General features: G+C 41.8%; 2 protein-coding genes and 1 pseudogene across 5 annotated transcripts in view; 2 read left to right on the top strand and 1 right to left on the bottom strand.

Moving 5' to 3' along the window:
* Positions 1-16,909, top strand: part of LOC133898370 (intermembrane lipid transfer protein vps1302) — a 30,267-nt gene extending 13,358 nt beyond the window's left edge. For 2 of the 3 annotated variants that reach the window (XM_062339041.1, XM_062339039.1), the window contains exons 21-48: positions 74-265; positions 351-467; positions 652-911; positions 988-2,531; positions 2,621-3,786; positions 4,450-4,578; positions 4,654-4,806; positions 7,275-7,865; positions 7,941-8,012; positions 8,583-9,047; positions 9,130-9,316; positions 9,397-9,637; positions 9,728-10,102; positions 10,700-10,816; positions 11,127-11,400; positions 11,480-11,593; positions 11,668-11,751; positions 12,600-12,650; positions 12,735-12,911; positions 13,067-13,383; positions 13,457-13,798; positions 13,891-13,972; positions 14,494-14,640; positions 14,933-15,037; positions 15,125-15,235; positions 15,315-15,419; positions 15,636-15,705; positions 15,784-16,909. In XM_062339041.1, coding sequence (XP_062195025.1) covers positions 74-265; positions 351-467; positions 652-911; positions 988-2,531; positions 2,621-3,786; positions 4,450-4,578; positions 4,654-4,806; positions 7,275-7,865; positions 7,941-8,012; positions 8,583-9,047; positions 9,130-9,316; positions 9,397-9,637; positions 9,728-10,102; positions 10,700-10,816; positions 11,127-11,400; positions 11,480-11,593; positions 11,668-11,751; positions 12,600-12,650; positions 12,735-12,911; positions 13,067-13,383; positions 13,457-13,798; positions 13,891-13,972; positions 14,494-14,640; positions 14,933-15,037; positions 15,125-15,235; positions 15,315-15,419; positions 15,636-15,705; positions 15,784-16,445 — 8,250 coding nt within the window. In that variant the 3' untranslated portion in view covers positions 16,446-16,909. The other variant, XM_062339040.1, reaches the window with a different exon arrangement.
* A 422-nt stretch (positions 16,910-17,331) lies between these two features.
* LOC133898371 (large ribosomal subunit protein P1) lies at positions 17,332-19,120 on the bottom strand. Of its 2 annotated transcripts, none has more exons than XM_062339043.1 (5): positions 18,992-19,120; positions 18,786-18,895; positions 18,566-18,689; positions 17,658-17,743; positions 17,332-17,564 (listed from the first exon to the last, which is right to left on the bottom strand). In XM_062339043.1, exons 2-5 carry the CDS (start codon positions 18,852-18,854, stop codon positions 17,511-17,513), a joined length of 333 nt encoding a protein of 110 aa, XP_062195027.1. In that variant the 5' UTR covers positions 18,855-18,895; positions 18,992-19,120; the 3' UTR covers positions 17,332-17,510. The 2 variants fall into 2 exon arrangements, with proteins under 2 accessions (XP_062195027.1, XP_062195028.1); XM_062339044.1 differs by having other exon boundaries at positions 17,332-17,561; positions 18,992-19,044.
* Positions 19,121-20,229: 1,109 nt separating this feature from the next.
* LOC133899409 (cytochrome b5-like) lies at positions 20,230-21,132 on the top strand (annotated as a pseudogene).
* Positions 21,133-21,960: the final 828 nt, after the last annotated feature.

Below are 21,960 nucleotides of genomic sequence, written 5' to 3'. Positions count from 1 at the left end.
GTCTTTATTTCCAACTTTAATTGGTTGATTCAATTGCTGGTTTGTATCATTGAACAATGGGTATAAATTGCAGATTTTTCAGGCTGAAGATGTATTCATGCAGTCGAAAGATATAGTTGAGGATGTTTCTCAGACACAAGAAAGCAGTTTCTTTCTTGATTCCATGTCAAAAAGCCTTCCTAGTTATTTTTCTGATGATCTGCTACTTGGTATCCAGTTTGATGAGCTTTATAACCATTTTGAGGTTGGCCTCACTGGGTTTGAGGTCAGACATGGTGCACAATTTATTATTCTGTTATTCTTCATTCAATATCCATATGAACCAAAGATAAATGTATACCTGTTTGCAGGTGAAGGTATTGTTGCCTAATAGACATAATGTCGCCTCAACACTGATTAAACTTGATGCTTCCATCGTACTTCGATTGTGTGTATTCCTAGATGAACCAGTGCTGAAACAATTGGAGGTAAAGATTTTCAAAGGATGGTGACTTCGTTATGACTTTAATGTTCTGTTTTCTTGTATAATTGTATAAGTGCATGCTGAATGTGGTTCACCGTGATTTTTTCTATCTGCGTTGTTTGCATACATTATGCGCTGTTGATGTAAGTTTCTCTGATCATATTTTTTCTAAACTATTGTTTTGGCAGGTTGGTTTTATTGTGCCATTTATCGACGTATACCTCTCTCAGACAATGTACAGTGCTATTATTACTTTGCCTAAAGTGAAAGAAAATAACCTTGTCGGAAACAATATGTTTGATAATGCCAAGAGTCATGGACCCAAGAAATCAACTTTAAACATGTTTGCGTCTCTCAAGCTAGCCAAGCTGGGTTTACGGGTTGACCTTGATGATAATGATGAGGAAGATTCAGCTGTCACTCTTGGCGTTGAAGACATTAATACCAGGTTGATTGTTGGCTACTAATCTGGAAATCTTAATTGTTTTCTGTTATTTTTATGTGAGTGCTGTTGTAATTTGTAGGTATGCTATCTGCGAATCGTCAGAACTTTCTCTCACCATGAAGACAGTTAAACTTACTTCCAATAACCTGAAGGATGAATCCGACTCACATGTGCTGTGTTTATCAGGAAACTGCAAAAGTAGTTCAAACGTAAACATAACAGGATGCCCTGAAAATTCTGTTGAAACTTGCTTGAATCTGCATTACAGAACTCAAAAGCATGATGGTCAAGTGCATCATGTGTACCAGCTGAACTTGCATGATGTTGATCTGCATATTAACCCTTCTGTTATTGGTCGGATACGGAGGTTTTTGAGAAATCTTGATTCAGTACCTTCAGTTGGCAGTGATGTTGGATCCACAGCGCTTGGTCAGAGTTCCATGAAACCCGGAGCAGCTAATGGCATACTTCCCAAGTTTTCATTGTCAAATTTATGTGGTGCAGATGGCACATTATTCGCAGGAGTATCTGTTGATCACTTTCCTTTTTTAGATATGGATTTCACATGTGGATATAATTTTGGATGCTTAGGAACTCAAGATGTTCAAGCACAAGAAAGTGTGTATTCAAAGAATAAGCAGTGGCATGATACTTCAGGTTTGAATGGCTATCATGCATCAGAGCTTGCAAGCAATTCACTGTGTAAAACCCAGCATTCAAACTGTTCTTCCACCTCATCAGATAACCCCAAGAATGTCAGCATAACTATTCTGGATATATCGCTTGTTTCAGTTAGAGTACATTTCCCTGAATCATGTGATATTTTAGCAACAATTACCATTCCTGAATCTATAGCAACACTCAAATTTTTAGATGCAAGCTCATGGGACCTACTATTTTCTGCTAACAATATAACGCTTGCTTCACCATGGACTCCACCAAATATCCATGAACAACTCTGGGGTACATCTTCACATCACAATGCTAGTGCACTCAACGTCCGAGTTAAAAAAGACTTACCTGCAGTGTCAACTGAAGTATGCATTGGAATTCAAAATGTTTGCTGCTTATTACCATCTAAGTTACTGGCTATGTTTGTTGGATTCTTTATGTTGGATGATTGGGATCCAATAGCAGAACAGCATCACCCTGTGGCAAGTAACAATCTTGAATGCTATGGAGAATCACATGACTGTATAACATACAAATTTGAGATTTGTGATTGTGTTGTAATTTTTCCTGTGGAAAAGCAAGATTTCTTTTGTCTAAAGCTGGAGGTTCCATATTTTTTCTGTGAGTTCATTCCAACCGGAAGTTCTGTAGAATTTGCAAAGCGTATTCCCAAAGAATTCTTCAGTTCTGAGTGCATAGTTCCCAGTAGAGTTGATGTCGTTAGCATATATGCAAGAAATGCATCCATATCACTTCTATTCCTAAGCGACCAAACAAATTTTGTGCTGAAGCTTGATGAGAACATACCTAAGAGAATCCGTTCTCTTATTGAAAAGCTTGATGCTGGCATATGGATTCAGGTTCCTTGCAAAGAAAAATCCTGCTCCCAGCAGCCTACTTTGCCCATCTCCATTATGAGCAAAATATCACAATGCAACTTGGTTGCTGAAGGTACAGATCATTATCAGTTGAACTTGCTTTTCAATTTCTTGAAATGCCTCTATATAATATTAGCTTTAACTTTGTATAATCTTATACAGACCTCTATTTTTTGGGTGGGATGGAGACGGTTTTTCATGTTGTTGACCAGTTAACTTCGATCAGCAAAGAAAGTAAAATGTACAAAGGCAATGCCTTGCAGTTTTTAGAACACAGAAATTTCAATGAGGGGAACCCTGACCCTAATGAACCCACCAATATCACTGTTTCTATCAAGGATCTGATGATTTTCTTGGGTCACTCGGAAGATAATGGTGTGGCACTAGAGAAGATTGCCACTGCAAACCTAGAGTTTGCTGTTTCTGCTGTACTAGTTGGTGAAAAACCAGAGCGCATGGACTTGGATATTGTTTCCTTGGCCCTGCAGTCACCTGGTGGTTACGCTCTTTTCTCCATTGTTTCTGATGGGCTATTATCTCCTGTTTTCATCAAGTTTACAAAGCACCATGCTGGGCAAGATGAGACATTAGTAAGTGTACCTTTTTTCAAGATCTGGTTATATTTAGCCGATTGGAATACGATCATTGATCATTTCCATTCCTATGTAAAGAAAGAAGTAAAAAGTTTGCCCTTGGAGCACCCAGCAACTTTGCCTCATTTTCCAGAGACAGCATCGTCTCCATTTCTTGCATCAGAATTTGGTTCACCAGATGATTCTAACTTAGTGGTAACATGTGAAACTATTGCTGGTTTAGTTCATATACCTGTCTGGGAGAAAGAAGAAAATCACACAAGCAACGATATGGGCGGTACTCCTGGTTCTTCTTCGGTGAAAGTGACGACTCATCACAAGGCAGATGATATTCGATATCTTGAACCAAAAAGTTGCAAGTTTGTCACCATAACTTTCGAGAGTAAACATTTTGTGGTGATGTCAGGTGATATCTGCGTGAAGTTTAAATGTGATTTAGAGAGGATGAAGGTAATGCTGGAAATGATTCAAGAGAATAAGGGTACCTCTGTTCCATTCATGCATATATCTAAGGTTAAAGCATGTGGTTATATTCATCAATCAGAAAGGATTTTGGAACATCTTTTTGTTGATCTACAAGCTGAATACATGGATGTTAGTTTTTCATACCAGATATTTAGCTTTTGGTGTAATATGGAACTCAAATTTCCTGCTGCACCATCTGCATCCTCTTTTTGTTCTGTGACATTCAAGGCAGGGTTAAGGAAAGGGTCTCTTCTGCTAAATGATGGAAGGGTAAGTTGTGCTACGTTGTTGCTTGTTCATTTTGCTACAACTGCAATGCCACCAATGTAAGGCTTAGATATGTAACTGATACCCTTAAGTTAGCTGCTTATTGAATGTTGGAAATGTTTGGTTCATGTATGTGCTTGACTAGTATGATAATTTGATCTGATGCCCATTTTGTGATACATTTGGAAGATAATACAGTTTGATTATATTGCCTTTAAGAAAAGAGTGTCATGAAATGTTAAGGTGAACTGTGTGATATTGGAAATATCATAAAATGGAAATTACCAAGTAACTATTATAAAACATTAGACTATAGGACGAATTTTACTATTCGTGGATCAATATATAATTGGTGTTGGCTGATAGAGCAGCATGATATAGAGAGAGATTTTGATCCAAAGTTGAATTTGTACCATCAAACATGATCAGTCATGGATAATTATATTTGTTTTATTATTTGGTAACCTTGCCCATGGATATATTACAGGTTAGAACTTTATTGTGCTCTTTTTAAATAAGGACAAAAGAGTCCATGTTGGAATTCAGTAAACAATACAGATATGTATATGTTTTCATGAGCTTTACATCAAATATGCTGAGTGGTATTATGTTCCATTCAATCTCTAACCTTCAGCTCTTTCTGGTTCTGGGCAATGCTTTTGACAGCTGAGCAGTCATGGGCCTGTCATAGAGACCTTACTGAAGAATTTAACTGTGCAATTTAGTCAAATGAAGGATCAGACAGAACTTTCTGCTTTTGTTGACCTTGTAGTAAATTACAACAACATTGACAAGGTAAAGTAATACTTTGTTGTTGCTTCCCAAATTTTGGCTATGACAGTGCAGGAATAACAATTGATATGTGTGTAGGTTATGTGGGAGCCTTTTATAGAACCCTCAAGGTTTCAGTTAAATATGCTTAGAAAATGTGCTGATTGTGCACTGGATATATCGCCCAGTACTGATGTGTGTTTAAGTTCAAACAAACAGCTTAATCTGAATATATCAGAACCCTTGATTGAGGTATGTGATCACGGTATACTGTGATTTTCTCTTGCCACAAAGCAAAATTCATTAATACTTGTACCATCTACACCTCTAAGTGATAATATTGGAAGCTTAAACTGCCAACCAAAATATTGTGATTTAAGAGTTAGGATAGTAGATTCTGAAACAGATATTTGTCTTGTATCTACTTGATATTGATTGACTAGGGTAGATGAAATAACAGAAAGAAACAAGCTAGTCGCCCTCCTCTCGGAGGCTCTGACCACTCTTAGGTTTCTTCTTGCTTGATTACATTGGGCGATGCGCCCTATTTTATATAGGAGCAAGCCTTAACAACCTAAACTAAGAAATCTTATCTCTAACTAATCTAATCTACTCCCGCTTCTTATCCCAAACGGCTGCTACAGTACGAGCTGCTACAGTACCCCCAGCAGTAATTTCAGCACATAACTAACTACCAAACTATAGCTGAGGCCCAAAGCCCAGCCCATAACATTACACCATCCCTCCAAGATAGCTTGTCCTCGAGCTGTGGTGGTGGCCTGAGCTCTTGGCATTGCAGGGACCAAAGGCGACGATGGATGCGAAGATTCTTGTGCGTGCTCAGCATACTACCGAAGAAGGTTGTCGTTGCCCGGTGGTGGTGGAGAGAGCAGCACACGTTGTGCGATGATGCTGCCTCTGCCCGTGTCGTTGAAGAAGGCGAGCAGGGCTGTTCTCCGTGGAAGGTGCAACAACAGTGGAGGAAGGTCACAAAAATTCGAAGACGTGGCCGTGAGGAAAAAGAGGCGACCAGCGGGGTGCTTGACGAAACTCGCGAAGGCCTTCTGTGATGTGGCGATGTTCCGTGTTGCGCGCGACGATGAAGGAAGCAATGCGGCTCACAACGGCCAATGCACGACCTGCAGGGCTATGTGGTGCAGAGGAGAGGCTGGGCGGAGGGAGGCGGAGCAGGAGGTGGCACCGGCGGCTGAATCCGGCTGAGTGAGTGGGCGACGCCGGGCAGAGTTGGGTAGGCGGGTGCTGCGGTGGGCGTGCGGCTGTGCGAGGCCGAGGGCACGGCCGGGTTGGAGGCAGAGGAGCGCTGAATTCGGCGCCAAGACGCGCTGAGGCGGTCGCGGTCGGAATGCGTAGGCAGACCTGAGGTCGGATTCGGTGCGAAGACGTGCAGACCTGACAAATCCGCGTGGGGTCGTGCGAGCGGCGCGGGGAAGGCGGGCAAGGGGTAACGGGCGGGTCCGGTGGAGATCTAGTGGAGGCGGGAGACAGCGGCCCGTGGCGGAGCAACGGTCGGCACTGCAGAGGCTGAGGCAGGAAGATCTAGCAGGGGGAGCAGCCTGCCGCTGGACATGGCCGGGACTGAAGATCCGACAAGGGCAGAGCGTCAGGGGGTGCCGATGCGTGGAGAGGTCGGAGAGGCGGCTCGGTGATCCCATCGAGGCCAGCAGGCTAGCGGATCCAAGCAGGCAGCGTCGGGCTCGCCGGACTTGAGGAGGATGGGACCGAGAGATTCGGCGTGGCGGGCAGTTGGGCGTGCGACAGTGGAGCTTTCGGTAGAGGAAACCCGGGTGGTCGGCGGCGACGAGCAGGAGGCCGGATCCGGGTGGCGACACGCCGAGTTGGGTGGATCCGCTTGAGGAGTGGCGGTGCAGGCCAGACGGTGTCGGCGAAGAAGGCGCGCAGGAGGCCGGCCTCGGTCGGCGGAGCAAGAGAAGGCGTGCGGATCAGCAGGAGACAACCTTTTTCGCGGATCTCCAGGAAGGCAGCCTTGTAGGGCTGGACGTCGTGGGTGTCGTCCTCCACTGGCTGCTCCTTGCGGAAGAAAAAATCATCGAGGTTGAGGTCCATCGCATCCTGCACCGTTCCTTTCTCGCCGAAGGACCAATCGGCTACGTCGGAAATTCGATATCGCTATGGTGGGCGAGTAGGCGCAGGATTAGAGGTCTCTGATACCAAATGATATGAATTGATTAGGGTAGATGGAATAGCAGCAAGAAACCAATTAGTAGCGCTCCTCTCGGAGACTCTGACTGTTCTTTAGGGTTTCTTCTTGCTTAATTACAATAGTGATCCACGCTCCTTTATATAGAAGCCAGCCCTAACAACGTAAACTAACAAACCTTATCTCTAACTAATCCCTGATCTTACCTCTGACCGAGCTACAGTACGAGCTGCTACAGTACCCAGCAGTAATTTCAGCACATAACTAACTTAAACTAACAAACTATATATTCTAATTTGATTCTCCTGGCGTGCGGTGCTGCTACCCTTGCTGTGCGCTTCCAAACAGGCCCAAGGCCCATAACACTACTATATATATATGCTTTCAAGGAAAATGAGAGGTTGCTGGAAAAATGGGGGTGTTTGGGATTTGGATCATTTATAATAGTTGAATCTTGAACCTTAGTTGTGGAAGATTGGAATTTGTCTATGAGGCTTAATTCTCAAATTTATTGCTCTGATCTCTTCATTTGCATATGTAGGCTATCCTTAGACTTAGCCAGATGATTACATATTCTCTTGATCCAAGTAATGGCGGTGGTCTTCGAGAAGATCCTGGAATCTTGAGATTAAGCCATGATGATGTGCGTACTAGAAGATATGCACCATACATTCTCTCAAATGATACATCGTTGCCCTTTAGGTTCAAGGTGTACCGTGGTGCTGTTAATTCAGATGATATTGATAGTTTCTCTGTGATAGATGAAAATTCTGTACCGGCAGGGTCTGCTGTCCCAATTTACGTTGAAGAAAGTCTTGATGAATTCTTCTTCCAACACAGAGAAGCACAATCTTCTGAGCACCTCATTGAGAAATGGATGAGTGTTGTATCACACTATATGATCTCCATTGAGTTTGAAGGAACGGCTGGGCCATCGAAGCCATTGTCAATGGACCTTGTGGGCATTTACTTCTTTGAAGTGAACTTCTCTTCAAGTAAAAAGCCAATTCATGGTGAAGAAACTTTAGGAGCATTTTCATCTAATAGAATGGGTAGCGATGGGTTAATGGTTCCTGTGGTGCTCGATGTTTCTTTACAGAATTACAGCAAGCATATACGAGTTTACTCAACGGTAATGACTAATTTCCATTTGAATAATCAGTTACACTATTCAATGCTTGCACATATTAATGACCTCCTTTTCTAGGTAATACTCTACAATGCAACATCAATGCCCCTCGAGCTGCGGTTTGATATACCATTTGGTGTTTCTTCAAAGGTATATAAATTTCCACCGGTTTTATTTTGCAACCATTTCAAATTCTTCGGATGATCTTACTACTAGAATAAGTCAATAGTTGTCTTTCTAATGCCTTAAAATTTTCACCTATGTTCAAGGTAAAAAATGGGTTCCACCAAAAGAAATCCCAGTGGAAACAATTCTGTGGGTGAAGTTACGACTAGAATAATTGAATAGTTGCTTTTCCATGCCTTTAAATAAATTGTTCCCTTGTATTCAAGGTGAAAAAATTGGTTCCACCACACCAGAAACGGGAAAAAAACCAAGTAATTGTTAAGTCAAGTTTAGTGTCACATTGAATTCAAAATTTTGCATTTAGATTGAACAAAAACCGAGCAGTGCACTGAACCACCAGTGCTACTGGGTTCTCTGGTGACTGGCCCATTAGCTGTGCATGTTTAACCTCTGGATGTATTATTGCACAATGAAATGAATCAATTGTCCTCCATGCATTTCTGTGACCTATTATTGCATGCATCAATACCTCATCAGCTAATGTCCACATCTGAGCTACTCACAGTCTGATGTGGTGGAAATTTTATTCTGCAGGTAATAGGGCCCATTCCTCCAAGCAAAGAGATTCCATTGCCGGTTCATTTGTCTGAGGCTGGCCAGATTAGATGGCATCCTGTTGGCAGATCTTACTTGTGGAGTGAAACTCACTCCTTATCGAGTTTGCTTTCACGTGAAAGCAGGGTTGGGTTTATGAAATCATCTGTGTGCTATCCTTCTCACCCTAGTAACGATCCATTTCGGTGCTGTGTATCTGTTGAAGAATACTGTGTCCCTTCATCTAGTAGTACCCAGAAAGACCAGTGCTGCAGTGAACGTTTGAATGCACAACCAGTTCCTGGAAATTCTGCTTCGAAGACTTCAAAGCAATTTTTGACTAGGACACAGTTTATACGGCATGTCAGGCTTAATACACCTCTTGTCATAAAGAACTATCTTCCTGTGTGCATTTCTTTGACAATAGATAATGGCGGGGCTGCGCATGTAGTTTCGCTAAAGGAGGTAAGTTTCTGATGTCATGCATATATTTTATCTCAGTTTGTTTGGTTATCTTTTCTAATTTGTGACTGAATAATATTCACAGGTAGGCTCGATCTCTATTTTTTTTGTTGACCCCTCCAACGATCTTGGAATTACAATTCACATTCAAGATTATAGATCCTTGGTCATAAAGTTTCCTCGTGCTGAATCATTCTCTACTACAGCCAAATCAAATGGCTTAAAGTTCTCCTTAACAGAGACTATTACTTTCTACTCAAATTTGTCAAACTGTATGGCCTTTAGACTTTCGTTTTATTTTTTATATTTTAAGTCCACTATAATAACGTTCTGATTTCAATTTGTTGTGCAGCTCCTCTCAACGTTATGCTGGAGAAAGCAATGGATGCTCGTTCTGGTGCAAGAGAATTGTATCTTTCTGTTCCATTTTTGTTGTACAATTGCACAGATCTATTGCTTACCATCGCTGAGAGCAGCTATGAGAGGAGTGGATCCACCCTTGTGATTCCTTCTAGTTTTGAGTTGGATGGATACGCAAGACATTTGCCTGGAAAAAATGGTCTTGCTCTTGTTTCAGAAGATCCTTCCGCACAGTAAGTGTTTTCTGTCATTCAAAAGTTGTTTCTTTTTCATTTTTTTTCTTTTTATCTGTGTAACAATTTTCTTTTGTGTTTCTCTTACAGGCGCTTTGCAAGTAAAATGCCCCAGTTAGATTTCCCGGACGGATGCAGCTCTTCTTCAGAGATAAGTTTGACGAATAACAGTGAGTCTGTAAAGAAAGAATTTGACAAAGAGGTTAAAGCTTTTATGTTTGCTCCTGATGGACACACTCCATCAACTGAACTTCTGGTTAAATTGAATGCATCTCTGCCTAATAATGGAACTGAAACAACTCGGCGAGATTGGTCGGATCCATTCCTCCTTGTCCCTGCCAGTGGTTCAACAAATGTTACAATTCCCCAGTCATCTACTTCTGGTGCCTTTTTAGTTGCAGCAACATCTATGCCTGTTTCAACCAAACTTTTTGGAAGAACAAGGGCTATTGCTTTCAGGCCGAGGTAATAGAAAGATTTCCCATTTTCATCTACCAACTATAGTGGCAACATATTTGTTTTCAGTTGTTGTCCTTATCTATCCCAACTGCATAAAGAGGTTTCATCTCCAGTCACTAGAAAGGAAAGCAATAAGATAACAGTTTGATCATTTACCAAGAGCAAATGAAACTTAACTTGTTCACTGAAAAAATTAATTTTCTTTTCCCTTGTAGCCCCAAAATGCTCATACCAGATTATATGTGGAATGAGTACTTGATATAATTGACTCAGCATATTTTGTGATGATACCATTTCCATAAAAGAAACTTCTTGAGCAAAATGGTTATTAGAATGAACTAAAATGTGGAATGCTTGTATGGTTGGTAATAAATAAATAAATATAGTATAAAAACTAATATAACCAAAAAATTATTTTCCTTGCTGTGAGTGATCTTCTAAGTGAGCAACTACCATATATCTAGTGGATTTATAATTTTTCTCATCAAAACTTTTCCTCATATTTACTCTTCTAGCTTGTGCGTTTACTTCTACCATGTATCGTTCCAATCTATGGTGGCCGTCTAATGTGTTCTTCTGTGCTCTGTTCCTACTATTTTGCAGATATGTGATTTGTAATGCATGCAGCAATGGTTTGTACTTTAGACAAAAGGGAACAAGGTTTTCAAAGCACTTAAGTCCTGGGCAACACTCTTTCCTTCACTGGTCTGATACAGCAAGGTGATTTACATGATTTACTACCCTGTATCTCGACAGCCTGCTTTGTTTGGACATATGAAATGTTTAACACCCAAAATGGATTTTAAAGTTTAGACATGCATGCTTTAGAAATCGGGATTGAAATTGTAGACCTCCCTACTTTCTTCAGTGATGCATTCATGCCACAACCACATGTTTATAATATACTGATGTACATAAAAAATATGAAAATGAAATAAATCTTATTCTTATCAGAGTGCTATGGTCGAATGTGTTCTTTGTACATCTTCTTCCTGTCTTTTACGTTTATGTTGAACAACTTTGTTTTCAGAGAGTTGCTGGTCTCGATTCGATTTGATGGGCCAGGATGGCAATGGTCGGGAAGTTTTTTACCAGATCACCTGGGAGATGCTCAACTGAAAATGAGGAATAGTGCCTCGGGTGTATCAAATATGGTTCGAGTTGAAGTACAAAATGCTGATCTAGACATACACAGCAAGAAATTTTCTGGAAGAAACAATATCAATACTGGTACTGTACTGATTCTCCTTTCTGATGACAAGACTGGTTTTGTACCTTACAGGATTGACAATTTTTCAATGGAGGTAACTAATTTGTGCTGCCTAGCTTTATTTGAAAATTGAGTGATTATCATTCTTACAATTACTCTTTCAATAAGTTCAGAAACTGCGGATATATCAACAGAAATGTGAGTCGATTGAAACGATTGTTTATCCCTACACATCCTGTCAATACGCTTGGGATGAGCCTTGCTATCCTCATCGTCTTACTGTTGAGGTACTTGAGCTTTTTATCACTTTGTTTTGTCTTAAATAATTACACAACATCGTTTCTACCCATATTATGTACAGGTTCCTGGAGAACGAAGTTTGGGTACATACAATCTGGACATTCTCAATGATGATGTTCATGTGTCACTACCATCCACATCTGAGGTAAATAAATGTTTTCAAATTGGACTAGCATGTCTTGTGACTGGTGCTAACTGAATACATCGAGGGCTAACTTGGCGTTTTCCTCTTAACAAATACTATTCCATGGAATTGGTACATTTCCTCAGAACATGGTTGCTTGATCATGGATTTTTTTAAAAATAAAATTGATCTCATGAAAAAACATTTCAAGAAAGTACATATATTAAAACATTTTTGCGCTTGCAAACAATAGTTCTACATTGTTAAAAAAGCAAATATACACTTAGCTGTAGCTACACCAATTTCTTTTATTCTTGCTCTTGTACTCTTCAAAACGTTTTAAGAAAATTGATAAGTGTATTATGTTAGAACATCTTCACCTGCGAAAAATTGTGGAAAAATATGTTCATATTTGCATAAAATATAGGCCTTGTCTTTTTTTGTACAGTACAAATATGAATATATTTTTGCACATTTTTGCAGGTGCACATATTTTAATATAAAATATACACACGAAATTTCTTAAAACTTTTTATAATGTATGAGTGTATTTACCTACTTAGGTATATTTACACCTATGGGTATAAATTCTGCATGTACATTATCCAAATGTCTTTGGTAACTTTATCTGTGTGGTTAGCGTTTGAATTTCTTAAGTTTTCTGTCCAAAAAAGGTTAGAAGGTTTGTATTATTGGGAATTATTTGGTCCAATTGCACATGGAAGCACTAGTTAATCACATCAAAGGAAGGGAGAAAGCTGGATTGTGCTGGTCTTTAATGTATCACAATCTTCAGTTGACTTTTCTTATCAGTGATTGTTTATGTATTTCCATTGTTTACCTAACCTAAATATATATATTTTTTACAGAAAGCTGAAAGGAAATTCTGCATCTCGGTGCATGCTGAAGGAGCAATTAAGGTTGATTTTTAGGCCAACCTCCTGCCCAATAACTGGTCGATCCATTTCTTTTGGCGATTCTTCATTTGCAATCATTATGTGCAGGTGCTAAGTGTTATTGATTCAAATTGTCACAATACCGAATCAAAAGAAACAGATTTTCTTGGATCAAAGGGACCAAAAGTTGTTGATCAGAAACAGGAGCTAGAGACGAACTTTGCTGAAGTTATCAAAATACAGTTACCATTCATTGGGATATCTTTAATAAGCTCTTCTCCCCAGGTGAACTGATTGCTATGAGCTTGAGATGAACTTTACTGAAGTTATCAAAATACACTTGTCATCCATTGGCATATCTTTGATAATCTTACCTTGATTTTTCTCAACCTTACGACTTAAGAGAAGTTTGTTTTACTATACTTATTTTCCTTTGGCAGGAATTGCTGTTTGCTTCTGCCAAGGAGATGACAATTGTTGCCATGCAAAGTTTAGATCAGCAACGATTCACAGTTGAAATACAATCTATGCAAATTGATAATCAGTTCCCCGACAGCCCACACCCTGTCATGCTGTCATTTGAGGGAAGTCATAAGGGAAAATCCATTAATATTTTTAAGACTAAAGATACGAAGCTGAGATCACCAAATGACAGTAAGAGTTGTTCCAATACCACAGAACCTGTGCTGCAGTTTGCTGCAGCTAAATGGAGAACCAGAGATGTTTCATTTGTTTCCTACCAATGTATAAACATAAGGTACTCCTTGTGCTTTATTGACATATATTTATATCTGAACATGTGGTAACTCCTTTTGTTTGTTGATTGGCAGTGTAGCACCTGTTCGCCTTGAACTTGAAGAACGACTTGTCTTGAGCATGATTGAATTTTATAGATCTGTTTCCTCTAGAGTAAATCTTGGACAGTTAGAGAAAAGTCTTGAGTTAAGTATTTTAGGTGGTGCTACGGATATGTTAGGAGAATATGAGAAAATCTCAAAGCACTTATCAGACAAGCCCCAAAGCTTCTACATGGTGGAGGTGCAAGACAGTGAATTGTTGCCTTCTGTTGTCCCAGTTGGTGCTCCATGGCAACAGATACATCTATTAGCCAGAAAGCAGAAAAAAGTGTACATTGAATTGTTTCAGTTGACTCCTGTCAAGTTGACTTTCAGGTTATCTCTTCTCTAATGTTTGTGTTTTGTGGACACCACTGCAGAAAAAAACATAATCAATTTACCATTGGCTGCTATGTTCTCTGATGTAGTTTTACAAGCACACCGTGGCTCAATAGGAATGAAGGTGGTTCTGATCCCAGCACAAGTTTCAATAACACTACTGCAATCCAGGTGTAGACCCCTTCCTTCACAGATAGAAAATATTTTCTGTTTTTATAGTATTATTTAATCCAGCCTCGTAAGAACACAGTTGCTTATACAACATAGCAGCTGTCCCTACATGTGTTCATGACTTCATTCTGCATCACAACTGCTTTACTAGAATTAAGAATGTTATTTACAGCAGAGCACCGCCTGTGCTCTGACTGTGCTACAGTAACAACCGCATTCCTCAAAGTAAAATGGTTCCAATGTCAACTTCAGAGGTATGGTGGCACTTTAGGAGGAAAAGGGCCTCGAGTGAGGTCTTTCTTTTCTTCGCTAGGAGAGTGGTGGTTTGAAATAGTTTTTTTTCCCTAGTAAAAATGTAGGTAAATTTTCAATGCGGTTTTTGTGTGTGTGTTTTTCTGTCCACCTGCTTTTAGTTATTTGCGTGATCTGTTCGTAGCAGCTGCTCTGTATGTATGATCTGCGAATTTATATTAGAATGCAATGGATCTTTTGTCATCTGCACATTTCCGTTTTGGTTGCAGAGAGGTCTTATGGCCCTCTTAGATGTTGAAGGAGTACCAGTTCACCTTGGAGAAATAATGGTGGAAAATCTGATGGCTAGTTGGCAATCCGTTCAGGACATTCTTGTGAGGCATTATAGCAGACAAATCCTCCATGAACTTTATAAGGTAAATGATGCAGGCTCTTTATAGTCAAATTGTTATCGTCTTGGCAGTAGCATCCAAGATATGACCTGACTAGAATGCAAAATTATAAACGCTGTTGAACAATTCTTGAATGTGCCAATTAATTCAACAAGGAAAAAAAGTACAATATTGAGTGGCTGCACATGTCTGTGCAGCCAAGTTTATAGTTTCATGTTCTGGAAACATTCTGCAATGAATGTGCCAATCTTTACCTCTTCCTTTCTACGCTATTTTTGGGTAGCGAAATTTTGTTGTGATAGAATGTTTAATGCAGGTCTTGGGCTCTGCTGGAGTTATAGGAAATCCCATGGGTTTCGCTCGGAATGTTGGGTTTGGTCTAAAGGACTTCATATCTGCCTCAAGAAAAGGGAAATTGCAGGTTTGTATATGTAAAGTCTTAGCAGGAATGTGCAATTCTTGAATCTTCCATCTTAGACTCAAAGATCTATGGATTGCTCTTTGACAGAGTCCAGTTGAACTATTCAACGGCATTGCACAAGGTTCAAAAACTCTCATTGGCAGTACAGTTTATGCAGTCAGCAGTGCCACTTCTCACTTCAGTAAAACTGCTTATAAGGTATTATGCTGCACGCCAGTTTGATCATTGAAACCCACATTTCCAGAGGTCACTACTAAGGAACAATTCCACTATGCAGGGCCTTGTTGCCTTTACATATGATGAGCAAGCTGCTTCTAAAATGGAAGAACGGGAAAGACAGCTAGGTTTGCATGGAGAAGGAGTATTGAATGGATTTCTAGAGGTAGAAGTCATCTCTTTTGATTTTAACAAATTCTTAGCCAATGCCTGTTCGCACTAAAAATCTAAATTATAGATGACGACAGCCTTGGAGGTTGGAGCATGAGGGCTACTTGGGATTGAAAATCATCTTCTATTTTTTTCACTTTTTGCCATACAATCTTGTTGGACCTTTATCTAAAGCACCACGTGCCTTCTGCACTGCAATGATGTTCTGCAGGGTCTGACTGGGCTCCTCCAATCACCAATCAGGGGTGCTGAGAAACATGGTCTTCCCGGTGTCATCTCAGGTACAGCCATTCCATTAAGCATTTGCATTCAGTTATTATTTTTTCCATCTTTGACCAACTGTGTATCTGTTTCTACAGGCTTAGCAATGGGAACAGCTGGGCTTGTGGCCCGGCCTATGGCTAGTATTCTTGAAGCCACAGGCAGAACTGCACAGAGCATAAAAAACCGAAGTAACCCTCATGAATCCAACCGCTTGCGTGTCCGTTTCCCCAGACCTGTTGCCAGAGATCATCCTCTGTTTTTGTACTCGTGGGAAGAAGCGATCGGAGTATCGTTGCTTGTCCAAGCTGAGAGTGGTAGGCTAAAGGAGGAGACATTTGTCATGTGCAAAACACTTGGAGAGCCCGGGAAGTTCCTTGTGCTTACCGAGAAACTGCTTCTGCTCATCTCAAGCCCATATTTAGTGGATTTAGGATCACCTCAGTTTCTTGGTGTTCCTCCTGACCCCCAGTGGTCAATTGACACAGAGATGAACCTCAAAAGTGTCATTCATCTGGACAGGTCTCAGGAGGTTGTGAATATTGTTGGGAGCAACGGAGAGACTTCACCGAGGGACAGAAGAGGCGGTGTAAGAAACAGGGTTATGAGCTCAGCCTTCATTCCCTTTTTTCATCTCAGCGTCGAGTTGCCAAACATTGAAGATGCAGAAGGCACGCTGCAAGTCCTACAGGCACTCATCGAGAAGGGAAAGGCAAGGAGATGGGATAAGAACATCCTACACCGAAGCAACATTAGTTGAGGTTTTCTGAGCACTGATCCTTGCTGTCATATTTTGGAATGGATGCCGTTGCTTTATGCCTCGAGAACTACCAAACAACAAATATCACTTCGCAGCTGGTGTTGATTGTCATAGGCGAGGAATGGGGCATCTGAAATTATGGCAGCTGCATTATAAGAAAAGTCCACAGAAGAGTTTTGGTGGAGGCACAATTTGAGGATCAGGGTAGATACTTAGATACGTGATGGTGGAGCTAGATTAACTTTTGTACGTGACCCGGTATTTCATAGTTGATCCACCACGGTACGGGGGGTGTGCCTCGGTTTTTTGTAGGTCAAGGTGTACACATGTGTAGGTTTAGGAAATTTTGTCGACAGCTCTTGTAAATAAAATTCACTTGTAGAGGACGGTTCCCCTCCTGAAAATATTGTAGTTAAGATCTCACAAGACTCCTGGTTTCTTCTCTTTTGGTATGTGTTTTCTTATCTCACCATGCAGAAAGAAGTGACGAATATCTTTATTCAGATTACAAGTAACATCATACAGCGTAGAAAAGTGAATTTTATCTGTTATTTTTCAGGAAGGGGTCCTCTACAAGTGATCTACAGCTGTGTTCACCTGTGCATCCTCGTATTTTCGCCAGGTTGAAAGGAGTCATCCGGGGCATATTGCTCGCGCCTGATAGAAGTAATCTGATCTCCCCGTCGTTTGACTGACGGACCCTAGCCGTGGCAGACTGCTCGCAACTCAGCATACAATCGACTGATCGGCTCAACAGAACTACCGATGGCACCTCCGGCTGCCGAAAAACGTTGTTGGCAGGAGGAACATGGGGTGGGCGAAACAAACTGTTCACAAAAGAGTAACTGACACAACTAAACGAGCATCAGAACCAAGGACACAAGAATATTGAAACAAGTTTCATTCTAACAGGACCATCCAAGTAGGTTTGTGGTTCATCACATATCCATAAGATCACATCTCAAAAACTCAAAACTTGAGTACTTGTAACAAAAGCCTAAAGACAGAACATTCATAGTCTTGGACAGACTAAGCGGATTTGCTAATAACTGGGCTAGGGGCTCCTCAGTCGAACAGGCTGAAGCCCATGTCATCGTCAGACTCCTCCTTGGCCTCCTCCTGAAATAGGATTCAAGCAAAGAGATATGTAAACTGCAGAACAGAGCATCAATAGTACAAAAGATAGTTAACGGCAGGTGTCAGATAGCTTACCTTCTTCTCCTCAGCAGCCGGGGCAGCAGCGGCAGCAGCACCACCAGCCGGGGCGGCAGCGGCGGCAACTGGAGCAGCACCACCACCTATAAACAATTGGATACAAAGATAAATACACTAAATCTTGAGATAATAGTATGACAGTATGAATATAATGGAGAACAAATAGTATGAATTTCACTGCAATAAAATCTTTGCTATCAGTACAACCAAGGAACAATTCAACTAATTCAAGCACCCATTTACTTGCAACATATGTCCTGAACAAACACACTTACAAAACAGTGGGGTCCATCAACGAACCATCAGAGACTAGAACTAAACAAACATGACACGTTACTTATACATGACAAATTGAAACTTGTCAACTCACGCATACAAGACAGTTAGGAACCAACAATTTGCAGAGTTGCAATCACATAGCATAATAAATTGAAGTTTAATGTTCATAAGATGCCTTGATTACGGGTCACTACTTACAGGCAGCAATCATCAGGGATGCAATTATACAGCATGATAAATTGCAATTGTTTGTTCATAAGATATCTCGATTGCATTGACTGAAAGGTAACAATAATCTGAGTAGAAATACAAAGCACAATCAATTAAAGTTCTTTGTTCAAGATACCTTGATACCGTTAAGGTACCAACTAAAAGATAGAAACAACCATGTCAACTAGCACGACTAAGAAGCACTAACCACATGCTTGCATACATTCAAATAATTGAGAATGACACAATCTAGGTTGCAAAATATTACTACCCAAATACCAAGATAACAGGTGTAAGCGAACAGATCAGTATACATTCCAACATGAGCCGGACAAAGTAAATCTACAACAATTAACTTAATACAGCAACGCGCAACAGCCCATGAGCAATAGAGGGGAGGAGAGAGGAAGCTATACCAGATCCGACTGAGAGGATGAGGTCATCGACGCTGCGCTTCTCGAGGAGCTTGGCGAAGAGCGCCGGCCAGTAGGACTCGACCTTGATGTTGGCCGCCTTCACGACCGCCGCGATCTTCTCGGCCTGCAATTCCGGCCGTCGAAAGATCACTCAACCGCAAAAGAAACGCGCAAAGAAAGATAACGAACCCAACAGAGAAAGAGAACGAAGAGCACGTACGGTGATGGGGATGCCATCGTCGTGGAGGATGAGGGCGGCGTAGGTGCAGGCGACCTCGCTTGACGACATGGCGGCGGGCGGCTTCCTCACACCGGACGTATCTGCGGCCTCTGCGAAGAACAACAAGAGGACGAGGTCAGTCTCCGACGCGGCGGCGATCGAGGACGGGTGCGAATCGAAGGAGGAGGTGGCGGCGGCGCGCGCACCAGAGGGAGGGTGGAGGCGCAGGAGGCAGGGGGTTTCTAGGGTGTGGGAGCCGGCGGCGTGGTTGAGAATTTATAAGGCCTGGGACTTGCTAGGGTTTCGATCGCGGGAGGCGTTTGGGCCGAACTGGGCCATCAGGTGGGCTTCCATTCACTGCGTCGCTACTAACGAGTTCGGACCGTTTTTCATTTAAGAGATAATTCCTTACTGCCACTTAATGTTAACAAAATTTTTGATTTATTACTTAAACTTTTTTCCATGGGTTTCATCGCTGTCATAACATGATAGTGGCACACAGAGGATGAAAAAACTTAATTCTACATATCCTGTGTGCCACTAACGTCATATCCGTTATGGCGGCAACGACATTTAGGGGATAAGAAACTAAATTGGTGATATAGAAGGAACCATGTTTTTTAGTGGAAAATCGAGAATTTTGTCACCATTCAGTGGCACACATGAGATTCTCTTCATGTAAAAAGAAGGCAAGGCGGTGTCAATCTAGTGGAGGACTTAGGATGCACTGCTACGAGCTTATCTCCTTGTTCCTCCCTTGCCCTCCCTATTCTTCTTTATATCCCTTCTATCTCTTCTTCCTCTCCATGGAGCACCAGAGGGTAGGGGCTTGCCCCTGGTTCAGCCTGAAGAATGAATGGGCAGATTTAGACTACATTAGCCGATAACAAGAAAAAACCTTACATTTGTGACACACAAGCGAATGTGTTTAGTGTTTTAAACGTATGCATGAGGTGGTATGTACAAAGTTAAAAAACATCATGTTCACTCTTAAAGCCTAGAAATTATCACGTTAATCGGTAAAAAGAAAGAAAGATCCATATCGTTTATTATGATGGATCCAGGTTATAGTGGTGTAGATTTTGCTAAAGATTTTACGAATCGGAACATAATACACAATAAATAATATGTTTTTTTATTTTCTTGGTCCTGTGTAATCCAAAGCACCGCAGATACAACATAACAAACTAAAGTCAAAGCGACTAAAGAGTCAACAGAAGAAGAACCGCAAACCGCACAGCTCCCGAGTGGCTCGCAAAGTCGATGACTCATAGCCCTCGTAATCTTAAAGGCCACCAAAACGATCCGAGAGAGCATCGCTGGTGGGGGGGGGGGGAGGTGATCCATCGAAATAGGCTAGGTACTTCAAGGCAAGACGAGCACTTCGACAGACCATTGACCTATCATAAGCCCTCATCCTGCGTCTTTGTCGGTGGTGAAGGCCATGGAGGAGAGCAAGCACTACTGCAGAAATGGTCTTTTTACCGCCTCATAATTGCCGAATCAACTAAAACTGGCAGTGATACGATTTTTACTGCTGTTCGTAAGAAAAATAATATAACTGCCGGTTTTAGAAAACAACCAGCAGTGATAGGTTATTATCACTATCGGTTCACAACAAAAATCGACAATGATAGTATCACTATCATTGACAGTTTTGTTGTGAACCGACAGTGAACTCGAGAGCTAGACCAAAATTTTACATTGAATGCAATTTAGCCTTGTGTTCACGTCTGCTGCTCGTCCTGGCCGGCCAAAAAATCTAAGTCCCGACCAAAAAATCTAAGTCCTTGTCCTTTCTGCTCGCTCTCTTTCCACTCCAAACTCTCTCTCTCTCTCTCTCTCTCTCTCTCTCTCTCTCTCTCTCTCTCTCTCTCTCTCCCCATCACCTTCACCAACCACTTGCCTCTCCCTTCTCCTTCACATCGTCCCCAACCTTTCGTTGTTTTCTTCAAGTGTACGACATGATGCCGTTCATGGGGAAGCACCCCGGTAGCAACGAGGTCCTACTAGCATCTACCGGTGAGCCTTCCCTTTTCTGTTTTCGGCACGGGAAGGAGGCCATTGACATGTCACTATTTGAGCAGTTAAGGAAGTGACCGTCGACTTCGAGGACATCGGCCACACCAACTCCACCAAGGAGTTGATGCCACAGTACTGCATCAGCGAGGTCAACATGGCCACCATCCTGACCAAGCTCACCTACGCCATGCGCACGGACGTGAGCCCCAAGCAGGTCATGACAAGCATGGGCGCTTAGGCCATGCTCCTGCGGCTCGCCGCATCCATCCTGCTGCTGGCACTAGCCTTCGCGCTGCAGAGCTTTGCCAAGGCCAATATAGAGTAGAAAACTCAGATACCATCGTTGATTCCACTGCAGCCTCTTGGAAGTATCTAAATCCAAACTTCTTTTGGAGTAATTGGTGTGACTGTGACAAGTTGTTCACCTTAATTGTTGCAATTGTTCCATTTCTTAGAGGCAGAGAGGGTGTATACTGCTAATTAAGTGCCTATGGCGTGGCGCTCGGCTCTCGATGGCCAAGCGATGGTGGGGGTCCTTTGACGGCACCCAGGCGACGACAGTGGGTGACACGCTCGGGTACGGTGGGAGCATGGGCCGCCTCGACAGGGGCCAGGATGGAGCTGGGATCCTGAGTGACCGGGCCATGACAGTGGCAGTGGATCTTGGGTGAGCAAGAGTCGCTTTTTTCCTTTTCTTTTTTATATTTTCTAGAAAAAGGCTTCACTGTTAGTTCTAAAACACCGATAGTGATGTCAATCGAGCTTTCACTGGTTCTAAAATCAACCGTGATGAGGGCTTTGGAACTGGCATTGATGTATGGTTTTGTAGTAGTGAAGGGGGATTCACGACCCCCACGAAAGGTGAACATTGAGGTGCCTCGGCGGAGTCTCGAAAAGGCGCAGTAGGAAAGTCCAAAATGTATTACGTAGTCTCTAGCTCGAACACAATGGGGGAGGTTGACAATGAGAGGAGGTAAGCTTTAGACGGTTATTCATAAATCAGGGACATCACTTTAACTCCTAGAAGTCAACCCCAAGTAGTCACAATAGTACTCCAAGGACTTTGGCTCAAGTGCAAGAAGGAACATAGTCAATCCCTTACCATGGCAGACCGAGTCGGCGTTCATGTCACACCTAGCAAAGAGTCGAGGTA

This window comes from Phragmites australis, chromosome 18, assembly GCF_958298935.1.
Source record: "Phragmites australis chromosome 18, lpPhrAust1.1, whole genome shotgun sequence".
Taxonomy (NCBI): Eukaryota; Viridiplantae; Streptophyta; class Magnoliopsida; order Poales; family Poaceae; genus Phragmites; species Phragmites australis.
This window is presented reverse-complemented; position numbering and strand designations above follow the sequence as displayed.